Genomic DNA, 25286 nt, shown 5'->3' with positions numbered 1-25286 from the left:
ATGCTAGGTTGTTAAAAAAAGGGTTTAATGGCTCTCTGTTCTAGCCGTTTGCATTTGTCTGAAGGTGAGGAGAATGTTCTAGAATGGAAAAAAATGTTTGTTTGTGGTCCGAGGCACTCGCTTGTAACGTTTTCCGAGGCACACACTCGATTGCGACGGTGAGGGGTGATTAGGGAGGGAATCAGATCACACTCAGGAGAACACAGAACAACGCTAACAGTAACACACAGGGCAACTATTCCCCTTCTCCTCTCTTTTCTTCCCTTCCCTCTCTGCCCTGTTGCTTGGGACCCTGAGAGTGAAACATGTCCCCCTCGAAACAATACATGAAGGCCCAGCTTTGCCCCGCGGTGTATACCTTCCTGAACACACACACCCCCCCCGCTACCCCCTCCGCCCCTTCCCTACCTCATCCACCCCCACCCCCACCCCTATCCACTGAAGGTTTGGCTTCACAGATAAAGTGAAAACGACATGCTAGGATGACTGGAAAGCAGCAAGGCAGCTTTTGGAAGCTAGCTGTGAAGCCTGGTGTAAAGACCCCCATTGTCAGGCTGAGTGGACAATCCTAGCGAACTGGAGGAAGTGGAGGAAAGAGCACCGGGGGAAGGAGGGAGGGAAATGGGGGAGGAAAGAGCACTGGGGAGTGATTGGAGGGAAATGCGGGAGGAAAGAGCACCGGGGAAGGAGGGAGGGAAATGGGGGAGGAAAGAGCACCGGGGAAGGAGGGATGGAAATGGGGGAGGAAAGGGGGAAAGTGGTGAAATTCCTGATTTTCCAAACGATGGAAAAAAATGTGGCAGTTGTGTGATATTTAGGCCTAGTTCTGCCGTTCCATGTTCCTGTAACATGGCACCCTACTCCTGCTGTCATCCGTGTGAATATTTGAGAGAGATTATAAAGTCGGGAGCCTCGTGGGAAAGAGTGAAAAAGCTTTATGAGGACAAATCCAACCAAAAGTTAACTGTAAATCTCTCCCTCCCGCAATAGGACCTTAATAATGAACGCCTTTCAAGGCTCTGACAAAAATAGAAACTTCCAGAATTAGGCCACAGGACAGGTGTCTTTGTTCTTGGTACGGTATCATCCCTGTATTTTGGCTACATCCCCCAAAAATGGGCTGCAAAATAGAAGCATTTCACATTTTTAACATTCTGACTTGAGAGGGAGGAGGACTGGGCTTGCCATGCCAGGCTGTCGTGATACCCACCCGGAGTACACCTCCTGTGTAATTTAGGCCTAATTTGCATACCCTTTAATTATTTCCTTTTAGATACATCAATTACGACACACCGATATCCCTGTGGCACTCATCCAGGCCCCGTTCTTAAACACTAGACTTTGTGAGGCATTGTTTATGGCTTTTCAAACAATTTAGCAGTTGGTTCCCTCTCCCATATAAACTGGGGCTGTGCTGCAGCTCTGTACCCCAACCACGTGTTGTTACGGCTGCAGTGTGGCGCGAGGGGCTGCTCCGGAAGGAGCACCGAGACGGGAGCACTGAGACGATTTGCTTCTTATAGTCATTGCCATGAATGCGGAATGCCATACACTCATCAGGCACACTCTTCAGACACTGTAGCTCCACGCTGCCACACCTTGTGAGGAGGAACTTGTAGGTTGGACTTTGTGTGTTTGTAGGAATAAAAGTGGGGCACTGCTAACCATATCTTCAATGTGCAAGCTGGAGTTTTGGCTGTGGTAAATAAAAAAGTTATGATCGGCCCTGCATGGTGTCGAGGGAGTTGTTTTAGTTGTGTGTGGGCGCGTGTGTGTGCACAACTTTGTGTGTTTGATTATTGATTTGGGAGATCCCCATGGCGATTGCTCCATCAGGGGTGGAGGAGTTCTTTACTGCCTCTGGAACCCTGCCAGATCTCTCTGTGGTGGGCACACGGTTTTTTGTTTCTCCTGAGTTTATGCGAGAGCATGTGCTCTTCCAACCACTCAGCTCTGCTCTGCTAAGACAGACTGCTCCGCTTGAGCCTCCGGCTAAAATGGATGAGCGAGCCCATCTCAAAATCTTGCAGTATCAGGACCGCAGATTGCTTCAAACAAATGTGTTTACGTTTGGCTACACAATTTCCTCCCTGCCCCGACCCCCTCCACTGAAACCTCGTCCCAGGTGTGGGACCGTTACTTGGGCACCACCCTCCTCTATTTTCCCTGTGGCTGGCATTGATTTATCCCGGCCCTGGCATGGGGTTTAAAACGTCATTTAGCTAGCTCCGATGTTTGGGTTCATTAGCAGGAAAGGAAGGGTTTTACTGGCCATGCGGCATTCAGCCATTTTTATAACACCGACTCCATGGCCTCTCGTCCTCTTATAGCCAAGCCGGGTATTAGGAACCGTTAAGAGGTTTTAACAGTCTTTACCTGAGGACATTACAGGGTGAATGCTGGGGTGTGGAGGAGGGTGGAAACATTGGAAATCCAACTGTTGATACCTGCTAGTAGTCTGTTGCACCGCAAAGCTTCGTTCTGGACCTGTTTACATGTGTGGTGTTCAAGCACTAGAGCAGTACATGTGTGGTGTTCAAGCACTAGAGCAGTACATGTGTGGTGTTCAAGCACTAGAGCAGTACATGTGTGGTGTTCAAGCACTAGAGAAGTACATGTGTGGTGTTCAAGCACTAGAGCAGTACATGTGTGGTGTTCAAGCACTAGAGCAGTACATGTGTGGTGTTCAAGCACTAGAGCAGTACATGTGTGGTGTTCAAGCACTAGAGCAGTACATGTGTGGTGTTCAAGCACTAGAGCAATACATGTGTGGTGTTCAAGCACTAGAGCAGTACATGTGTGGTGTTCAAGCACTAGAGCAGTACATGTGTGGTGTTCAAGCACTAGAGCAGTACATGTGTGGTGTTCAAGCACTAGAGTAGTACATTTGGTTGCTTGATCACCATTGGATGCCCATTTCGGAGGAAATGTGTCATCATCAAAATATTCCTGCCTGTTAGCTTTCAGAACTCCATTGTTAGCCAATCCAATACATCTCCATATCTCAATCACAGAAGAAGATGGAGCACAGTTGCGTGGGGGGGGGGGGGGGGGGGGGGGGCGGACGGACGGACGAATAAGATAATATTCTGTCTTCATTTGCACCTGTTTTTATGTCTTCCCTATTGAAGTTACGTCATGGCAGAGGGAAAACAAGTGCTTGTCGACATCTGTTGGCAGTGTTGCTAGTCAGTTTTTATGTTTGTAAAAACACATTAAACACCACTCCGTTCCAAACATGGGTACTACTGCCAGCGAAGCTGTCTGAATGAGTGCACAGCTTTGTTCCATTGTCTGTCTTGGGCCAAGGCCTCTCCGCCTTGCCTTAGATGTGGAATTATATGATCCAATATGTCATCCAACGTCGTAATTAAGGTGTGGGAGGTCGTTGGCGTTGTGTGTATGGGTATGTTTACTTCTGTGCCGTTGGCACAGGGTGATGGGGGCAGAGATCCTTTGTGGCCTCCTGCCAGTGGGGATTCTGTTGGCTAAGTCAGCGGCCAAAGGCTTGCGGTTGTAAGCATTGGCTAGTGGGAGTCACTGGCATCCTTCATTGGCTGGAGTTCAGAGTTATAAAGATATGGAATCCTCCATTCACAATTAAGATTCTTCAAGTATTTTTTTCCCCCTCATAAGCCATTTATCAGACTCTTTTATCCAATTTACATGTATGCTGGGTACATTTTACATATGGGTGAACCCGGGAAACAAACACGCACTCCTTGCATGGCAAGGGCCATGCTCTACCAACTCAGCCATACACGACCTTGATTAGTCTCCATTGGTCAGTGTATAGACATTTGAATCAATACTAAATTGATTGCCGTTGTCACAATGTAACAGTTGATTTTTGTCTGATACTCATTCGGTGACGATGAGATTATTGGACAATTTTACCCCTGGATATTATAATAACTTTTTGTTGTTGTAAAACATGAACTTCCAGGAATATGTCATAATTCAACTTTCAAGGACCACCCCCTGGAGTTTTGCTAAAACATAGACTTCCCGAAATGTTATTGGAAGGAATGTTCACATAATACTGTTACAAAAGAGAGGTTAGAGAATGTTAGCCGTCTAACCCGCTGAAGATCTACCACCCGGCACTTTCCTAGAAAACAGTTTACACCACCTCCTCTCTCCCCCCCCCCCCCCCCTTTACATCCATACATTTCTCTCTTTCTTCCTCTCACTTTCCCAGTCCAAACGACGTGTAGCAGGTCTGAACCCCCCCTCTCCTTCCACTATTGCTCTCTCTCTCCTTCCACTTTTGCTCTCTCTCTCTCTCTCCTTCCACTATTGCTCTCTCTCTCTCCTTCCACTTTTGCTCTCTCTCTCTCTCTCTCTCCTTCCACTATTGCTCTCTCTCACTCTCTCCTTCCACTATTGCTCTCTCTCACTCTCTCCTTCCACTATTGCTCTCTCTCTCTCCTTCCACTATTGCTCTCTCTCTCTCTCTCCTTCCACTATTGCTCTCTCTCACTCTCTCCTTCCACTATTGCTCTCTCTCACTCTCTCCTTCCACTATTGCTCTCTCTCTCTCCTTCCACTATTGCTCTCTCTCACTCTCTCCTTCCACTATTGCTCTCTCTCCCTCCTTCCACTATTGCTCTCTCTCTCTCCTTCCACTATTGCTCTCTCTCACTCTCTCCTTCCACTATTGCTCTCTCTCTCTCTCCTTCCACTATTGCTCTCTCTCTCTCCTTCCACTATTGCTCTCTCTCACTCTCTCCTTCCACTATTGCTCTCTCTCTCTCTCTCTCTCTCTCTCTCTCTCTCACCTTCCACTATCTTTCTCTCTCTCCCTCCATTTCTCTCTTCTTTCTCTCTTTCGTTCTCACTCACCCCCTCTCCTTCTCTCTTTCTCTTTTTCCATCCCTCCATTTCTCTCTTCTTTCTCTCTTTCGCTCTCACTCTCACCCCCTCTCCTTCTCTCTTTCTCTTTTTCCATCCCTCCATTTCTCTCTTCTTTCTCTCTTTCGTTCTCACTCTCACCCCCTCTCCTTCTCTCTTTCTCTTTTTCCATCCCTCCATTTCTCTCTCTCTTTTTCTTTCCCCCTCTCTCCTTTTTCCCAGTCCAGACGGCGTGCAGCAGGTTTGAACCCGCCACTGTGGGGCTCCCATGCCACTCATCAGCAGGGGACCCGTGCATTTGTCTCATAATTATCAGGCAAGGGGTGTGGGAGGAAGGGATGATAGGATGAAAGAGCAGAATCACACAGCCCCTCTGTCAAAGGTCTGTCTGTCTGTCTGGGTGGGTTTTCTATGATGTGGCGTTGTGCTAATAGCAGCCCCTTCCCAAAACCCCAACCCCCCTGTCCCATGCAGTCCCACACTTGAGAGCTGCCTCTATTGAACCATTCCCGCCGTGAATTATCACGCATCATCACGATCACACACACACACACACACACACACACACACACACACGCATGCACACATCCCAACTCCCGCTGGTTCATTCACAAATACAAAACACCCCGGTAGCCTCTCTTTTCTCTCTCTCTCTCGCTCTCTCTCGCTCTCTCTCCTCCTTCCTCCTCCTCTTCACTATTTGCTAAGAGTTAATGGACTGTTTTGGCTAGCCTCCAGGCGGTGAGTGTCACCTCATTAGCCCAAGCAGCCCCCAGACTGGTGAGAGAGAGGTGAGAGAGAAAGAGGGGGCTACGGCGGAATGTCATTGGTCCTCACCCCCACCCCCCTTTACCCCTCCCTTTCCCACCCCACCACCATCATGAATGAGAAACACGCATGCATAATTAAATCTATAGTCTCACCCTTCCCTCCTTGCCCTCCTGCCTCCACCACATATAAAAGGGGAACCTTGGACATTTGCCACCGCCAAAGATGGCTCCTCCTGGTCCTGTGGAAAGTGGCACCAACCTCCTCACCACGTAACCCATTATGTTACCCCGAGACTAGCAGCTTGGGCAGTGGGCAAATGCAAATGCCAGCTAGACAGTCAATTAAGCGACAACAAAGCAAATTGTGGGTCTGAGGCATACCAAAATCATTCTGTTGTTGTAACGCTCACGTGCTGATGGGTGCATTGTTTTGACATGATAGGTGTCTTAGCTAACAGCCTGGAACCAACATAGTGGAAGTGAAAGCCTGATCTAGTTTAAAAATATTTATGACAGAACCTTAGTAGTGTGACTGGGACTTTGAAGTCATGTAAAGCACTCTGTCATGTCACAGTCAGGCTATGTCTTGCATGGCTGGAGGCTTTGTCGTGGAACAGGGTACAGCTGGGAGTGTGTGTGTGTGTGTGTGTGTGTGTGTGGGTGTGTGTGTGTGTGTGTGCGCGCGCGTTCGTTCATGCTTGTGTGTGTGGAAACAGTGACTGGGGCAGTGTGCGGTGAAGCCCTACCTGCATGCTTCATTTCATGGGACAGCCAGATGAGCCTCTGTGTTGTCTGCATCCCAGGCCCTGACCACAGAGCACGTGTATGGCACGGCACAGCTCTCAACAGGAGAGTGTGTGTGTGTTAAGCTTGCAGCACTTCAGAGATCTCAATTCTCACAGACCTGAATAATTTGTGTGTTTATCTGTGTGTAATTTCATAGTGTGTGTATGCATCTGTGTATTTGTGCATATCTCAGTCCACATGAACAGATGTCGGATCTTAGTGTGAGCCAGTTTGCTACAGCAGGAACATCTTGCAGCAACAGGATATCTGAATTATTATGTGGATTATAATAAATGAACATTTTTGTAGGCGTTGATGCAATTTCAAAGTGGAAATTACAAACTTCAGAAGCCTTTTTTAAACCTCAAATACACTGCAAGTTTGAAATGTTGTGCGTTGCAGGGAAGTTCTCCTGCAACAAGGGGATCAAATTAAGATCCTACATCTGCATGTGTGTGTGCATACATGTGTGAGTAAATGTGAGCCTGCACGTACATATGTGTATATGCCCACAGTCTCCTCTCTCTGCTCTCTTCTCCTGTCTTTGTATTCCTGGCTACTTACCCTTTCCCTCTCTCTCTTTCCTGGTCTGGCCTCATTAATGATGTGTCAGCCGATTCAGCCCTTGTTCCCGTTCCTCTCTGGAATGAATGTGGGCGATGCCACACTGTTTGTTGACCTGAATGAGAAGTCTGTTTTCTCGGGCTCTGTAAAAGCACTCGTCTTTTCACCCCCGTGAGAGTTTATGGACGAGACAGCATTTGAGTCCCCTAAAAAAAGTGTAAGAGAAAGGGGAACCAGTCTCCAGTATCATTAGTATGCACATCTCTTCTTCCCCAGAGGGCACACACACACACACATACGGGTTATTCTCACGAAACTGACATTTGACCAAAACATTCTCAAGTGTCATTTTTCATAAAATGTCCTCTTGGATCACCGAGATTAGGATCTGTACTTATCTATTTCATAATTATCATTATATTTTTGGTCAGATATGATGCATTTTAGCACAATTTCCACAACAACCAACACAAAACTTCTCATTACCGCAACAAGTCCAAAAAAGTCATAAACAAATGTCAAATATTATAGTTAAACATAACACTGAAAATTGAATTAACATTTATTTCATAATTTATTTCATTACCATAACCCAACTTTTCAAAAATCTTTTTTTGTCATAATCATTGGCGTGTACAAGTTATTTTTTACATTTTATTTATGCACACCTATTTCGATAAAGAACACATCACACTATCAGATTAATCTAAAATTGCTAAAGTATATGTTTCATACTGCCTAAAATTTCCTAAATATTGGTGCATTACAGTAATGATAAGCAGGTTTCAGGGATGAGACTGCATGTTTTGGTAATGAGTATAGCATAGTTTGCCAATGAAAAACTGTACTGATCTCTATCAGAGATTCAGTAAACCAAAATAATCATCAGTGTCATTTGTTAATCCCAAATAATACTAAAATCACTGCTCTTAATGCAATTTATTAAAATACCTCTTATTTCAGTGTAAGAATTGTAATTACATCCATTCATTTTCAAAAGTTAAACTTAAACGTAACAAGGTGACTTAAAAAAAAAAGTTTGTTAATATTTGTGTATTAGTACATGGATATTTGTGGTTGTAAGGTATTTTAGATGTATTTCTGGATTGGATGGGATCCTATGGGCAAACAGCACGACACAATATGCCTATAAAGTATTTAAATATGTGAATATCAAACAACAGTATAGGTAAGTGTAAAAGCAGGTACAAAATTGGGGATATCCTCCTCTAAGTGGTGGGGTTACTCTTCGTTGAAACACAAACTGCAGAAAGGTAAATGGGGTTTATACACCCAATATTTCTTGAAAAACCCTACTTAATCAAATAACTGTTGTTTTACAAAAAATCTATACAATTGGTCCAATTAATAAATAAAGTTTACCAGTACAGCACACCCATTGACTATACATTAGAATTAGCTTATTATCATTACTGAAATTAAGGTTCTCATTACTGAAACGGACCCAAAAGATTACGTGGTAATGAGAAATGTGTGTTTCGGTAATGAGAGGCCCTTAGCTCAATCTGCAAATAATAGGAGACAGCAGTTATGAGTCAGCAAACAATTGACCACATCACCAAAGCCCATTCATGCCTCCATGTTGGTAAGGTAATGGTTCTCTGACTTTTTCCCAATTTGAGCTTTTTAGCTGTTTCGGTAATGAGAAGGCAAAGCGGGGTTAAAGGGGTGTTTGAGAATAAGAACCTCATTCTGAAGGCATATAAGCAAATCAAATAACTTAACTAGTGCTCATCGAAGGATTGCTCCTCTAAATGATGCATCATGGGAGTTTTCACAGAAACTTGAAAAGGTTTTACGGTAATGAGACATGTCCACAGACAGTGTTTTTACATAATAAATACTATAGTTTTATGTAAACTTCAACTAGTATACCAGTTGTATGATTTATGGACAAACTACAGCAACATATTTAGTATTTTATTCAAATAAGTTAGATTTTTCTAAAGTAGAATTGTATAAAATGACCTGAGAATTCAATCCGGGCGCATTTTGATAATGAGAATGTGGGGTGAAAATGTACAAAATTCTGGTGATATTGTGCAATATTTAAAAAAATAAGACACATTTTGAGAATTATAGTTGATTTTTGCAGCTGCATCATGATTGTGGAATTCAATTTGCTACAGACATGTTTAAAAGTGTTTTCATGAGAATCACGAAACCCCCCCCCCCCCCCCCACACACAGTTCCTGTAGCTGTCTGTGAATGCTTTTGCCCTGAAAGTTGTATGCCCCCCCCTCCTCCTCCACATCGCCCTCCTCTGTCTGACCCTGTCTGTCTGACACTTGATTCCTACGTCTCAAAACCTGACAGTCCCACTGTCTCACTGTCTCGTGGGTGTGTGTGTGTGTGTGTGTGTGTGTGTGGGTGTGTGTGGGTGTGTGCGTGTTCCATTCAAACAAATCTGTGGTGTCTCTCTGTCGAATAAAAAGAAGGCAAAATGTCATTGTTCCTTCAGTCTTTTCAACTTTACCCTCCTTGTCTCTCCCCACCTCCCCCCTAACACTCCCACAAGCCTTAAATGTGTTCCTAGACAGGCTTTTTGTATCATGTCTGCAGTCGATCTAAAGCAAATGTAGCTGAATCTAATTAACATGATAGAAGACTTTATTTTGTCGTTGATATGCTACTTAGCTTTTGAGTTGCTCAAAAGCCTTATAGGGGGGGGGGCATTTCCTAGAAGAATGCTTTGCTGTCTTCATATCTGTCCATTCTGCACACACAGTAAGATTTATACGTTTCTACACATTTACTGCTGTCTTCTGGGTCTGCGTTTGTATGGGCTCGTTTTACCACACATGCTCTCTAGGTATTGGCAAAGGATGAGTTCTCAAAATGGCCGTCAAACTTAGCATGTCTTCCTCGTCTTCTCTCCTCAATATTGGTCTCTTGGCAGACAGGTGTCGGCCTTCAAAGAACATTATGATACGTTAGTGCATTAGATGCCAGGGCATGAGACTGCCATTGTGCAGACTGGCACACACGCACAATGGCCTCCCTGGCATGATAAGATCCTCCCTCCTCTGGGTAGATGTCCTCGCCCTATCTTTTGTTTGGCTTGTTTGGGTTGCGGCTCTCTCCGATAAAGGCCACTTTGTTTAGTCAACAAAACGGGGGAGAGAAGGGGCGAAAAAAGAGAGGGAGAGAGAGCGACAGAGGGAGAGAGAGAAACAGAGGGCCACTAAGAAGATAGAAAGAAGGGAAAGAAAGTGTGACAAAATGTTTTTGAAAATGGTGGAGGATTGAGAGATACCAGGTTAGATGTAGAGGACGATTTAGATGTGGAGAGGAAAGCATATACTATACTATACTGTTCTGACTAGATAAGAAATTGATACAGCTGACACAGTTCCTGATACAGAAAGAGAGATAAATGTAGGCAGGCACAAGAGGAGACAAAAGATATGAGATACTGTTACAGACCCAGAGACGGAGATACACAAAAGTATGTGGATTTGCTTATTTCAGCTCACCAGTTGCTGACAGGTGTATAAAATCGAGCACACAGCCATGCAATCTCCTCAGACAAACATTGGCAGTAGAATGGCTTGTACTGAAGAGCTCAAAATCAAGTCAAATTGTATTTGTCACATACAGTACACGTGTTTAGCAGATGTTTTTGCAGATGTAGAGAAATGCTTGTGCAGTAATATCTGACAGTATAATCGAACATTTTCACAACAATATACACACATCTAAAGTAAAGGAATGGAATTAAGAATGTATAAATATTTGGGCGAGCAATGTCAGACTAAGATATAGTAGAATAGAGAATTTCCATATGAGATGAGTAATGCAAAATATGTAAACATTATTCAAGTGACTAGTGTTCCATTAAGTGGCCAGCAATTCCAAGTCTATGTATATAGGGCAGCGGCCTCTAATGTGCTAGTGATGGCTGTTTAACCGAATTTAACATGGCACCGTCATAGGATGCCACCTTTCCAACAAGTAATTTTGTCAAACTTCTGCCCTGCTAGTGCTGCCCAGTTAACTGTAAGTGCTGTTATTGTGAAGTGGAAATGTCTAGGAGCAACAACGGCTTAGTCCTGAAGTGGTATGCCACACAAGCTCACAGAACTGGACCATAGAGTGCTGAAACGCGTAACGTGTCCAAATCGTCTGTCCTCGGTTGCAATACTCACTACCCAGTTCCAAACTGCCCCTCGAAGAAACTTCAGCACAACAAATGTTTGTCAGGAACTTAATGAAATGGGTTTCCATGGCTGAGGAGCCTCACACAAGCATAAAACCACATTGCTCAGTGCCAAGCGTCGGCTGGAGTGGTGTAAAGCTCGCCGCCGCTGGATTCTAGAGAAGTGGAAACGCTTTCTTTGGAGTGATTAATCACACTTCACCATCTGGGAGTCTGACGAAAATGAATCTGCACAAAACAAGGTCGAAACAGAAATGGTTTGTCAAGATCGGTGTGGAAGAACTTAACTGGCCTGCACAGAGCCCTAACATCAACCCCATCGCACAACTTTGGGATGAATTGGAATGCCGACTGTGAGTCAGGCCTAATCGCCCGACCTCAGTAATGCTCGTGGCTGAATGGAAGCAAGTCCTCGCAGCAATATTCTGACATCTAATGTAAAGCCTTCCCAGAAGAGTGGAGGATGTTATAGCAGCAAAGGGGAGGGACCAACTCCAGATAAAAGCCTATGATTTTGGAATGAGATGTTCAGCGAGCAAGTGTCCATGTACTTTTGGCCATGTAGTGTAGCTGTAAAATGCAGTGATGGAGCAACATTTAAGAGAAAGCTAGGATCTGGAACCTGGCCCACAATGATGAGGTCATCATGGCTAAGCCGTTAAGAATAAAAACCAGGAGCAGAGGAGGACACAGGACAAAGTCCGCACACACACACACACACAGACTCACACAAACTCACACACCATGACTATGTGCACCAGGATAGACCGACAGACAGATGGACAGCTTGCCTGCCCCTCTAACGACTTGCTCCTCGGCCAAACTGGTGCAGCAGAGGGACAGAAAGTGTGACCATATCAAATATTTACACTACACACAGCTGTATTGTTGAAATATTATGGGCCTAGCACTGCCGTAATTAGGCGATATTTCTACGTCTTTCTCTCGTTCTCTCTCTTCTCTCTATATCTCTTCTCTCTCGTCTCTTTTCTCTCTTTCCCTCCCTCCCTCTCTTGGGCCGCTGAGATGCGTCTTGGCTCGGGACCCATGCTTCTGGCAGCCACAGCTATACATGTGCACAGACCCCGGGTGCAGCAGTCTAAAATGGCTGCCAGGCGGCTTCTCTCTTCCCTCCCTGAAATGTCGACGTTGGTATGCATCTGCGGCGGCGTGTGTGTATGTGAGAGAGTGTGTGTGTGCTGTGGGATGTGTGTGTTTGTGGGATCAGGTAGGTGTACTGCAACGAGTGAGTTTGTAAAAGTATGCGACTGGTTTAATATACACAGTGGGGTGGGGGTGGACTGAGAGTTTCTTCGGGGGAAGGTATGGGTATCATGCCAAACTAGATAAAGGAGAGTGCAAAAGACTGTTGGCATGTTTATAATATCCAGGCAAGTGACACATTAGGGCTGAGAGAGAGAGAGAGAGAGAGAGAGAGAGAGAGAGAGATAAAAGAAGCCTTCACAATAGCAAAGAGTCCACGTTGTGCCGTTATGCATAAGGTACGAAACAAACTCAGTGCATGTCAATGTCGGTACTCAGTACTCCCCACAATCCCAACGTGTCACTCCTCAGTCCTCCTCACTCAAATCACAGCCAAGATCCTCAAATCCTCTGTTTTGCTTTTTTTTTTCTCCTCCTCCTTCTTTGCAGTCCAGTTTGTTTGTTTAAACAAGTGGCAGGGACGGAGAGGAGCCAAGAAACGTTGTTTTTGGAGTGTGGCTGTGTGTCTCTGGTATCTTGCGTTGTGATCCGGGCCTTGCCAAACTCCCAGGGCAGAGCCAGAGCTCTACCTCGCAGACCGAGACCACGCTGTTTATTTACGGGTTGCTGGCGCCTGTTTGAAGACGATTGGATTGGTCTTGGATTGGTCTCCATTTGGAAGGTTTGATGCGTCTTTTGGATGGAGATTGGAGATATTTTCTGTAGACGGAAGTCTTCACCCCTGTCAGACAGTTTATTTCTTTGTATGCAGACTTACATTTACACAGTATGCAATTGTACAACATATAGTGCCTTCAGAAAGTATTCGTACCCCGAGGCTTTTTCCACATTTTGTTGTGTTACAACCTGAATTTAAAATCGATTAAATTGAAATACTTTTGTAAATGTATTTAATTTATAATAAATTTGCAAACATTTCTAAAAACATGTTTTCACTTCGTTGATATGGGGTATTGTGTATAGGAGGAGGGAAAAACGGGGTGTGAATACTTTCTGAAGGCATTGTAGGCACTTTCCATTTTTCTAGTTAGAATAGCGGTTATTTGGAATGATTCCTTTTTAAATGTGTTCATATGTTGATTTTATTATTCATTTCAAAAATATATATAAGAATATTTTAAAACCTGGCCTGATCGACTGCTTCAACACACTTGAACTTGAACTGGAATTTGAACTTGAACCTGAACTTGAACTTAACTTCAAGCCCTCCATAACAACCTCCTACACCTCCCTAGCTACAGGTCAAGGGTGAAATGTATGTGAGATGTCAGGTGTTTTCCAGCTCTCAGATGTATGGTGCTCCCTCAAACCTCTGAGGTGAGTTGACAGTAGATGCCATATGCCTGGATCCCACCTCAACTTTTCCAGGTGGCTCCTCTGTAGGCCTACAGTACTGTAGGGCAGCAAAGTGAAGATGCTGCTTCTGCTGCCTGGGTTCTTTAATTGCCACGACCATCTGGTCTTTTGTCAAGGCTGCCTTTTCACTCACAATGGTGTGTTCCATGTTAGACGAAACAGCTCCCCACCTGTTCTCTCACAATGGTCTGTTCCATGTTAGATGAACCAGCTCCCTACCTCCTCTTTCTCTCACAATGGTCTGTTCCATGTTAGATGAACCAGCTCCCTACCTCCTCTTTCTCTCACAATGGTCTGTTCCATGTTAGATGAACCAGCTCCCTACCTCCTCTTTCTCTCACAATGGTCTGTTCCATGTTAGATGAACCAGCTCCCTACCTCCTCTTTCTCTCACAATGGTCTGTTCCATGTTAGACGAAACATCTCCCCACCTCTCGCTCTCTCTGTTTCTCTGTCCCTCTTTCCCTCTCTGTAGCGCCCTCCCACTTTCTCTCCTCTCTCTCCCTCCTCCCCTGTCCCTCTGTCTGTCTCTCTCTTTCTTTCTCTCCTGGGAGAGGGCAATAGTTGACAGTTGTAACTAGACTGATGGATGGTTCTGAAAGTGGCATGAGGGTGGGAGGTGCCAGGGTGACTGGGTGGCAGGGAGCAAGAAAGGAGGAGAAACTCCCTGCAATCACTTACTGTATGGACGTGGTTCCACACAAACCGTTGGCACAAAAGCCCCCGACTGTGGCGTGTAACATAGAATCCGATCTCGTTATACAGTATTTTTATGGCGTGTCAGTCGAATAACAAATCTTCTTACATGACGTGCCCGAGAAGTCAATGGCACCATACAGTGTTTTTGCAGCAATAATGTGAATTTCCATCCAGAGAGTCCTTTCTTTTCAGGTAAATGGTGTATTACAAGCTAGCAAAAGAGACAAGCTAACAAACTAGCCAGCTTAGAAAAACAAGTTGCGCCCAAAAGAGTGCGAGCTATCGACATCAGACTTCCCTAGTGTCCTCTGTATCCTGTAGAGACAACTCAAAGTTGGGACTGTTCAGGGTTAACCATAAGGGGAGATATTTTTTGTTTAACGTATGGTGGTGTTGTTCACTACCTATTTTGTCAGTGTTGAGCCGCAGCCAAGAACATTCTGTTTTTGCAGTGCCGTTTAATGGTCATAAATCTTTTTTTTTCTTAACTTATTTTTTTCTCTCTCTCTTTCGTTCTCTCTCTCTCTCTCTCTCTCTCTCTCTCCTCCTTTACATCTACAATTAAGCTTATGAGAGAGGGACGGCTCTCCAGCAGCAAAAGGGAGTGTTGTGTTGCAAGGCGAGGATATCTGAGTTCACTGTCTCCCGCCTCTTGTCCTCACTTCTCTGCGTTAAAGGCATAGGGCACAGGAGGAACACGTGGAGGACGGCTGTGGTGAATCATTATGGAACTCAAGGCAAACACAGCCTGGCCATTCAGTGTTGTACTGTTGTACTTTTACCCCCTTGTGTGCTGCTTTTCCCCTGGATGGTTGGTTGAAGTGGGGGCTGGTAGAAGGAGGGGGGGGTCCTCCTCTCTTCCTCTCCCATATGTTGTTGGCTTTTGGGTGACGGCGATGTCGCCCTACTCCGGTCGGCTGATGCTACAGTAGGCTTTGTGTGGAAGAGCGGGTGTGTAGTGTCGTGGGGAACTGGTGTTTATGTCAAATTTAAGTCAGCTCTTTGGAACAAATTTTCAACTGCAGACCTATGTTATATGATATGAACTAGTGTTTATGTTGTCGGTGTCCTCGCCCTCTGATATGCCTGGACTAGTTCCTCACTACTCTACACACCCGGTCTTCCATACAAAGCCTACTGTACTAGTTTTTAGGTGAAATGAAGTGAGCTCTCTGGAGCCACTTTCTATTGCTGACTGTATATGACATGGTCAAGTGTTTACGTTAAAAGCCAGGCTCTTGTGGGCATCGTTTGAATATCTGTTAGTGTTGCGTGGCGGTTCGAGCCGAGAAAACGGACCTGGCGGTTGGCGGTGACTAACGAGCATGGTGGCGGCTGAGAAACGCCAGTTACCCCAGCTTATCCTCTTCCCAAAGGTGCTGTAAGGTAACATCATCAATCAGACGAAGCGCTTGGAGGCTAAGATAGGCTACCTTATGGGGAGAATTCCTGATGTGTTTCAGAGTGTCCTGTTGCGTGTGCTATGTGCATGCCTCTCTCGGGCCGGGGCAGGGCAGGATGAGGCAGAGGCAGACCATATTTTCCCTAACCCAGGCCCTGTAAAAAGTCAGACAGAATCAACCAGTCTGTATGTGAAGGTCAGGAGAACGCTTCGCCTCGTCTTTTAAAAAATATTTTTTTAAACTTGTCTTATTGTTTCTTTCAATCTCCTGTTGAGCACTTATTTTGTTCTGACTAGCTTTTGACTGTAGCCCCCCCCCCGCATCCGCCTCCGCCCTTTTCTCTGTCTCCTCTTTTTTTTTCTTTAAACAACAGCAAATACCATTGCACATCTGGCTTGGTCTGTGAGGACTGACACGTCTGCAGACAAATTACGATAAAAACCTCAGACACATTCTAGGGAAGCTGAGGAGTATTCATTATATAATCTGCATGACTCCAGCTGATATTATGTCTAGGTTGAAATGAAATCTGATGACCAACAGCACCTTGCTTCTTGTTTTTGGCCACCTGTCACATTCAGGGTATTTTTGACGTGTCCTTATAGTAGTGGGTCATTGTATTGCTTTGGCAACACTGGGTGGTTACCATCCATGCCAAATAAAGCTCATTTGAATAACTTAAATTGATAGAAGAGTGCTGAACTTTGATGACCTTTGTGGTATTTAATGATCTAAGGTTCAATGAAATGACGTGGAACAGATGATGAATTGACGTCTGTGCCCAGTGGGATGGTTCTATAATACTAAGCATGGTTCTCTATCTGTGTTACAGACTCACAGCAGTCAGGAAGTCCCAGTAACAATGAGCCAGGCAAGAACCCAGGTATGTACCTGAACCTCACTGTCACGGTCCTCCAACCTCTGTCCTGTCAATCACAGCTCTATAGTTCCCAGTCCCCTCTCTGTACTTGATGTGGTCTCGACCTGGTAGACGATTCCAGAATCTGTTTATGATAGTTACTCTTTGTGTGTATGCTCTCACCTGGCATAATTATCTTTAAACAGGATGTGACCTTTCACAGTTTTGCAGACCACAGCCATTGTAAGGTTTCTATGGAATTACAGATTAATTTAATCACCCTGTTGCAGGACAACATTTTAAACTTGTCGTGTATCTGAGGTTTAAAAAGACTTCTCAAGTTTGTGATTTCCACTTTGAAATTTGAGACTTTATTTTACAAAAAATGTATCAACCCACTACAAAAATGAGCATTAATTATAATCCACATAATAATTCACAAATTAAGATCCTACATCTGTATAGACCAGTGGAGGCTGCTGAGGGGAGGACGGCTCATAATAATGGCTGGAATAGAGTGTAATGGAGGAAATGGAATGGTATTGTGTTTGATTCCATTGACTCCATTCCGGCCATTATTATGAGCCGTCCTCCCCTCAGCAGCCTTCACTGGTCTAGACACCAAAACAAAACCGTTGTCAATCTAAGAGACAAAGAAGTTTGGGAAACACGAAGGCTAGACAGTTATGTGCTCCTCTGTAGTTCACTAGTGGATGTCTGAGGCCATAGTTCTTGTCCTTGCCAATAAGGGTTGGATAGCTAAGCTACGTCTCGTAGCCAGTCTGCTAGCTAGCCAAACAAAATGGCCACTGCTCCAAATCATCTCCGGCAGCCTGTTGCTGCTCTCCTGGACTGACCTGGACTATGTCATCATGGGCCAGGAATGAAAATAGAGCAAGAACGTAATTAGCTCCGTACCTCAAGAGTAGGTTCTGCTTACCCTGCGTGTGCGTCTCGCTGCCAAGTCAAACACTACGTTGAGCCAACGTTGAGCCAATGACTCAGGCCCTGTGAGGGCCTCCCTAGCTGCTCCCACTACAGTGCCACAGTTCCCCCTGTCATTCTCTGGGACGCCCGTTGGCTTGCATTGAGGAATTAGGAGGAAGAAAGCGCATTTAGCTGCCAATCAGAATCTAGACTCACGCCTCCCCCCTATGTTGTTGGCACACCCAATGGTCCTGCTCAGAACATCAAAGGATGAAAAGTCATTTTGGGTGTCAGTGACATGTCTGTCTGAATGGCTGACAGACTGACATTAGCCTGGTCACAGTTATGTTTGTTCTGTATCGCCGACTCCTATTGTCATGACAAACATATAAGCAGCACAAACTGATCTGGGACCAGGCTAGACTGATGGGTCATGATAGATATTTTTCTCACATTCTGGGCTCCATACATATTGTACTTCAAAGCCTCCATGTTTCAGTATTGTCAATATTGCCATTATTCAGGCTGGAGCTGTGTTGGGTCATGTCGCTATGGTTGATGGGTAGATGATGGATGCTCTATTTTAGAATTTTTGCTCGTCCTGTGTCTCGTAAGTAGGGAATCAAGTAATGATTTATTACATTAGCAACAGCTCGAATCGCTACGAATGTAACTTACTCTTAGTGACGAGAACACAAAGCATTGGGTTTAATGTTGCGTTGATATATTGTCTATCTGTGGTTTTTGTTTCTGCAGTTTACTTGGAAGACAGCTTCATCAAATCAGGAGTCTTCAGTGTTTCAGAGCTGGTGCGGGTGTCCAGAAGTAAGTATCGACTTTATCACCATCGCCTTCAATACCCCTTATCCTCATTGCCGATTCAAAACAGCAAGCTTCACAGTACAAAAACAGGAAATCCAGTCGAGCAAGTCTCCAGCATTAGAATACAACATGAGTGTGTGTACAGTGCACCGGTGTGTATGTGTGTGTGTGTGTGTGTGTGTGTGTGAGAGACTGTGTGACCGTGTGTGTTTGTATAGACTTGCCTGCCCTTTTTCAAAAACGATGACGGATGTTCTTTCAGGAATCGCTCTCCCCAGCTAGCTGAGGACAATGGTCCCCTCAGGCAGGATTTACCTGTATGGCTCAAGGGCTGTTGTGTTCTATCACATACCTATTGGGATGTTGTGTCCTGACCTCTAACATGCCTGGGGTACACTAAGAACTCACTGACACTGACATACAACTCGTGTTTTCTACTTAATGTTTTTTTTAAGCCCCTCTGTAATTTGTACTGCCATTTTTGATTTGTTGTTTTTCGGATTGCGGAGTAGACCTTTTAAGCCAATTGAAATTCAGTCAGTGCTGTGATTTTGCAGTTCTGAAAATGCACATTCAAATTAAAGTGTGAACAGGTGTTTTAGAATCATTGTTATTTTGTGCCTGGCATTGTTTGGATTCAGAAGTCAGGGTTGTATTTTCTTCAACAGACGGGGTTAAATGACTTTGGCTGGGAGACAGAGCAAGTGGTATCACACACAGTATGCTATGCCAAAAAGAGAGATAGAGAGTGAAGGAAATAGAGAGAGAGAGGGAGAGTCTCGTTGGCAGTAAATTAAAACACAAATGCCCTTGGGTAGCCTATGCCAGGGCTGCCGTGGGTTGCCAGTTCCAAGACTGCAGTGCTGGGGTTGGAGCTCGTGCCAGTGGTAAACCTCAGACCACAACAGACCCCACCACACACTCCAGTCTCTCGTCGAGTCCAAACCAATCTACCCACCCACCCACCGCCCTCACAGGGCTATCATCGGAGGCGGCAGCTTCAAGAGCGGAAGGAGCTTTTACACAGTGCCCTAGTTAACACTCAGCTGTCCTCCCTGAAACAATATCCCTCCCTCGCGGTTGTCAACCACAGGGTGAAAAGAAGTAGACTTTCACACAGTGGTGGGCTGTGGTTTCTCAAAGCATAAGAGCACCATGAAAGTGAACTTCAATGCACTTATTCATATGTGCTTGACCAATTACAATAGGTAATTGAGAATGATCCAGCTGAGCATAGGACCAATCAGAGAGCTGATGTGTGTGTGTGTGGCCTAGTTCATGAGTTTGCATTATGCTGGTGGAATGCAAAGTTTCAATGATTATCAGTCATGTGAGAGGGGATCATGTACACTGAGACCATTTCAGTGAAATTGTGGGCCATGCTCAAGGTCACATCATATCGAAATTCTAACAGAGCTTCAGCAGGCAACCAATCAGCAGGCCAGTGACCAGGAAGTAACCTCTTTTTCTCTCCCTACTCTTCAGCGCCCATTACCCAGGGGGCAGGGGTGAACTTCTCCATGGCCGACATGCCAAGTCAGCCGTACTACCATGACCTGAACTCCAGCGTGGGCCTCCATCGCTCCCTCTCCTCCCCGCCTGGCAGGTCAGTCTGCTGCAGGACCCTGCCTTAACCCCACTCTCCTTCTCCCGCATCACACCTTGACCTCTGAACTTTGAATGAGATGTAGGGGGGTGGATGCAAAACTGATTTCAGTTTTGTGTCAGAGGGGCAAGTTGATAATCTTACTCCATCATGTACTTGGTACCATGTTTTGGCCATTTGTTCTAGTTCAACTTTATTAACGCCCACACATCGAGACAATACGTTAGCCGTAAAGATATTACATTTTTACAACATCAAAGGGCAGTGACAGTAGATAGACACAGGGATCAGAGATCACGTAGAGTGTTGTGACTCATCATTTCTCCGCCTTCTTCCCCAGTAAGCGGCCCAAGACCCTCAACATAGACGAGAGTATGGAGACCAGTCCCACTGGCCCTGACTTCTATTCCTCACCTAGCTCCCCAGCTAGCGGCAGCAGGACCTGGCACGAGAGAGAAGGTGAGGGGGAGGTGTGTGTGTGTGTGTGTGTGTGTGGGTGGGGGGTCTACAATATTACTGTTGAATAAATATGATAAGAACAAACAGGCTGGGTGAGTAACAGAATTGTTGACAGGGAATATCGTGACTGAGAACATGCCCCTGTTGATAAGCTCGTTTGGAGGGTTGTTGAGTTCTCTGGTAGTTTGGGAGCTTCCTCATTGCTTCCTGTTTTCTCGCCAATCTGAGGGAGTATTGGAGTGTTGAAGCAGTGTTAAAAGTTGCAATGTTGAAGCGATGTGAGTGGAATCTTCATTCTGGTAGCGATGTAATTGTGGAATGCAGGGTGGCACCAATGAAAGTGAGAAGGAAGACATGCTAGTGAGAGCTGTAGTAATTGTGGCTGTGAGCAGACTTAGCAGAGAACTTTATTAATAAACTTGTCGTGTTATTAGACTGCAAGATTGAAAAGGTCACGCTAGGGTTAACAGGTGTGTGTGTGTGTGTGTGCGTATCCAGGCCCGTGTTTGCATGTGTGTGTGTGTGTGTCAGAGAGAGAGAGGGAGGTGGAGTGAGTGATGGGAAGGTGTGGCGGCCCTTGTTTGAAGCTAGCTAGGTCTCAGAGGAGCTGTCTGACTCAACAGGTGGCAGGCCCAGTTGGTGGGCCATCCCGTGCCTAGCCCTGCTAATGCCACTATACTGACAGGCAGCGAGAGAGAGAGAGAGAGAGAGAGAGAGAGAGAGAGAGGGTGTGTGTGTGTGTGTGTGTGGGATGAGAGATCCTCCAGGGAGGGGTGTATGTCTCATTACCTGGTCTCGTGGTGCAGGCCAGGGCTCGTAGCTTTTTTAATTAAGCCCTCACTGTCCCGTGTTTCCAGATTGTTCTCCTCCTCCGACACACACACAAACACACTCCCCTTCTCACCCCAGGGCTCAAGCCCTAGAGTGGAAGGGAGAGGGACACCTCTCATCTCACTACCCTACGACAGATAAAACACTTAGGGTACAGAATGTCCCAACATCTAACAGCATAAGGTGTTGTTTTTGTGTTTTTACCTTTCAGTATCGGGGTGAACACATGTTGGAATGTAATGGCTATGGAGAAGAGGAGCGGAGAGATCAGGAAATTCATGGAAAAGGACTACTCTGTAAAGAGGGAATAAAATAAAGAAGTGGATTGATATTAAACTGATATGAGGCTGTCCAAAGTGCCAAACGGACATTTATTTTACATGCCTAGTCCGACAAAACCCTTTTACACTGCACATGGATTAGGCGCAATTCTGTTTTTTTTGTCCTCAAAAGTCAGCTCACTGAAATGACTTTCACTGTTACAGTACAGCTGACGCCATGTTGTGGAGTTATGTATGTCTAGCCACTCCCCTTACATATTTTTGGGCACTGCTCTCAAATCCTCAGTCAGCAACTGGTTTGATAACGAACAGCTGTTTGCAATGAAGAAGAAGGTTTTTCATATCTATGCTCCGACGAAATGTGCAGTACTGGTACTGGTGGTGCATTTCATAGCTAGATATCTGCTCGATAAGATTCATAGCCCTTTCGTCAGTCTGGGACACCCTGGCCTGAGCACAACCTGGTTTACTCGCTCATTTTTGGGGTGGAACGTGAAGTAACAGAGTTCATCAAGTTAAATAATTTTGACATGCAACAATGTGTTGTTATCTAGGGATTCTAAGTGAATTCTAGGATTTTACATTGATCAGTTCCCAGACCGGTGCGACTTTTTTGTTAGAGAAGTCTGTTGACGTAGACTTTTTTTTCTCCAATTCTAGGTCTCTCTCCCTAATTGTCCATTGTGTAATGCTGTCATTTTAGGAATTGTCGAGAATATATTTGAGCGAATGTTACACCACATAACAACAAGTAAAAAAACAACTGTCCCAGACATCAATTCAACGTCTGTTCCACGTGGGAAATGACGTTGATTCAACCATGTGTACAGTGGGGTGGTCTGAAACTCTTTAAAAAATGAAAGATCCATCCATTGTCTGAGGTATTGCTCATGTTGCAAAAAAAAAAAAAAACTGAAACGACTTAAGCTGCTTCCTTTTACAAAATTCTGAGTGGGGAATTCCCCTGGATTCCTGAGGTCTTTGTCCCTTTCCTGGTTTGGTATGAGTCACCTTTCCCTCTTCAGGTGGATTCTTCTCTATTGTGGGGAGGAAGAGAGGAAGAGAGAGAGGGAGGGAGAGAGGTAGGAAGGAAGGTCTTGCGACAGGCCGGGGACACTTGAGCTTGACCCACGGTCAGGGGAGAGCGGCTGCTGTCACAGAACATGAGGTCTCGGAGCCCATTCTTTTTCATGTTCAGTCCTATTGTCATACAGTACCTTGCATATAGGCATGAGAAAACATGTCAAAAGCGATCGCAAGCCTATACTATGACTGCCATCACCCCACAGCATGGGAGTATGTTTGAAAGATGTCGCAGCAAGAACAGCGATGCTACTTCTGTCAGCGTCTGTGCGCGTAGATCTGTGGTTGCCAGGTAACCCACCCCCCTTGACCAGGTGTGTATGTGTTTCCTCTCCTCCAGACATGTCGTCTCCCACCATGAAGAAGCCAGAAAAGCCCTTGTTCAGCCCCAACTCCCCGCAGGACTCCTCCTCCAGACTGAGTACTTTCCCCCAGCACCACCACCCCGGACTCCCAGGGGTCGGACACAGTGGTGAGTAGGCTAAGCACCTGCCCCACTACTAAGTCTAGACATGCTCATGCAGTGACCTACAGTGACCTCTACAAGAAAGTGATTGAACTGAAAGTGTTTTTTTGTCATGCATCCCCCTCAGCCTTCCCCCAAAAGTCATTTGAATTAGTTGGGATTGTAATGTGTACATTTCTGTTCTCCATTAGTGTATTTTTCAATGGTTTGTTTTTCTCTCTCCCTCCCTCTCTAAATGTGTCTGTCTGTCTTGTCTGCCTGTCTTCCCCTGTTTCTTCCTCTGTCCGTTTCCCTCTTCCTATCCCCTTAGTTATATCGACGAGGAGCCCTCCACCCCACTCCCCCCTTCAGTTCTCGGCCATCTTGCCCCCTGCCCCGTCACCCTACTTCTCTCACCCCACCATCCGCTACCCGCCCCATCTCAACCCCCCTGACTCACTGAAGAGCTACGTGCCCAGCTACGACCCGTCCAGCCCACAGAGCAGCCAGGTGAGTGTGAACTGCAGGACACTGGAGGGGAGTCGGGTTGGGCTACATTCCTATTTCACTTATTTTATTTAAGAGAACTTGACTGTGTACAGTCTCTCTCCTCAGTAGGCCTAACTGACAGACAGTGTTTTGTGAACAGGGATATGATTGGATGTGAAGTTCGGGATTTTAGTAGAAAATGTGTTTTATGGCAAACGTTTGATGAAAAACAATGGATATTTAACACTAACACGAGTATTTAAAGGACACCGGACCAGCTTGGCTATACTGTAGTACACTTTTCAATGTGATGATTGAATCAAGTATCAGTTGAGTTTTCATTTAATTTCATAATTAATTCAGTTTTTCTCTAATAAACCAACTATTAAATTGAATAATGTACTGTCTATGTCAAAAATGATACCTGCCCAATACAATTGTGCCTTGACATTTTTACAACAATTGAATGTTGATCAAATGCCACTTTCCTGTACATTATTTGAGCTCTTTCCAATTTAAGTGGAAATCTTAATAGTTACCCTTCACCTTGAGAATTATTTTGGGGGATTTGGGTGCTTTATAACATTTGACACATGAAAACGGGTGGACAATCTCTATAATCGTTAAGAAGACTAGTTCAATCATTGCACATAGTGTCTTCACAGCACTAGTCTTTCTGGGGCACATTTGTTTTGCACAGCATTGGATGGAGGGAGTTGACACAGTGTTGGATGGAGGGAGTTGACACAGGGTTGGATGGGGGAGTTGACACAGGGTTGGATGGAGGGAGTTGACACAGGGTTGGATGTAGGGAGTTGACACAGGGTTGGATGGAGGGAGTTGACACAGCATTGGATGGAGGGAGTTGACACAGCATTGGATGGAGGGAGTTGGCACAGCATTGGATGGAGGGAGTTGACACAGGGCTGGATGGAGGGAGTTGACACAGCATTGGATGGAGGGAGTTGACACAGCGTTGGATGGAGGGAGTTGACACAGCATTGGATGGAGGGAGTTGACACAGCATTGGATGGAGGGAGTTGACACAGCATTGGATGGAGGGAGTTGACACAGCATTGGATGGAGGGAGTTGACACAGCATTGGATGGAGGGAGTTGACACAGGGTTGGATGGAGGGAGTTGACACAGGGTTGGATGGAGGGAGTTGACACAGGGTTGGATGGAGGGAGTTGACACAGGGTTGGATGGAGGGAGTTGACACAGGGTTGGATGGAGGGAGTTGACACAGGGTTGGATGGAGGGAGTTGACACAGGGTTGGATGGAGGGAGTTGACACAGGGTTGGATGGAGGGAGTTGACACAGCATTGGATGAAGGGAGTTGACACAGCGTTGGATGGAGGGTGTTGACACAGGGTTGGATGGAGGGAGTTGACACAGCATTGGATGGAGGGAGTTGACACAGCATTGGATGGAGGGAGTTGACACAGGGTTGGATGGAGGGAGTTGACACAGCGTTGGATGGAGGAAGTTGACACAGCATTGGATGGAGGGAGTTGACACAGCATTGGATGGAGGGAGTTGATACAGCATTGGATGGAGGAAGTTGACACAGCATTGGATGGAGGGAGTTGACACAGGGTTGGATGGAGGGAGTCGACACAGCATTGGATGGAGGGAGTTGACACA

At 45.5% G+C, this 25286-nt stretch overlaps 1 protein-coding gene across 8 annotated transcripts in view; it reads left to right on the top strand.

Annotated features, from left to right (window-relative positions):
• Nucleotides 1-25286, top strand: part of LOC109906541 (nuclear factor 1 B-type) — an 84698-nt gene that overhangs the window by 35820 nt on the left and 23592 nt on the right. For 6 of the 8 annotated variants that reach the window (XM_031792111.1, XM_031792113.1, XM_031792109.1 and 3 more), the window contains exons 3-8: nt 16669-16719; nt 18379-18447; nt 19930-20050; nt 20391-20509; nt 23045-23176; nt 23481-23659. In XM_031792111.1, the coding sequence (XP_031647971.1) occupies nt 16669-16719; nt 18379-18447; nt 19930-20050; nt 20391-20509; nt 23045-23176; nt 23481-23659 (671 nt within the window). The remainder of the gene's footprint in view (nt 1-16668; nt 16720-18378; nt 18448-19929; nt 20051-20390; nt 20510-23044; nt 23177-23480; nt 23660-25286) is intronic. The other 2 variants (XM_031792114.1, XM_031792115.1) reach the window with 1 other exon arrangement.

This window comes from Oncorhynchus kisutch, linkage group LG16 (assembly GCF_002021735.2).
Source record: "Oncorhynchus kisutch isolate 150728-3 linkage group LG16, Okis_V2, whole genome shotgun sequence".
In the NCBI taxonomy this organism is placed as follows: Eukaryota; Metazoa; Chordata; class Actinopteri; order Salmoniformes; family Salmonidae; genus Oncorhynchus; species Oncorhynchus kisutch.
Note: the sequence above shows the minus strand (reverse complement) of the source record. Positions and strands in the feature narration are given on the sequence as shown.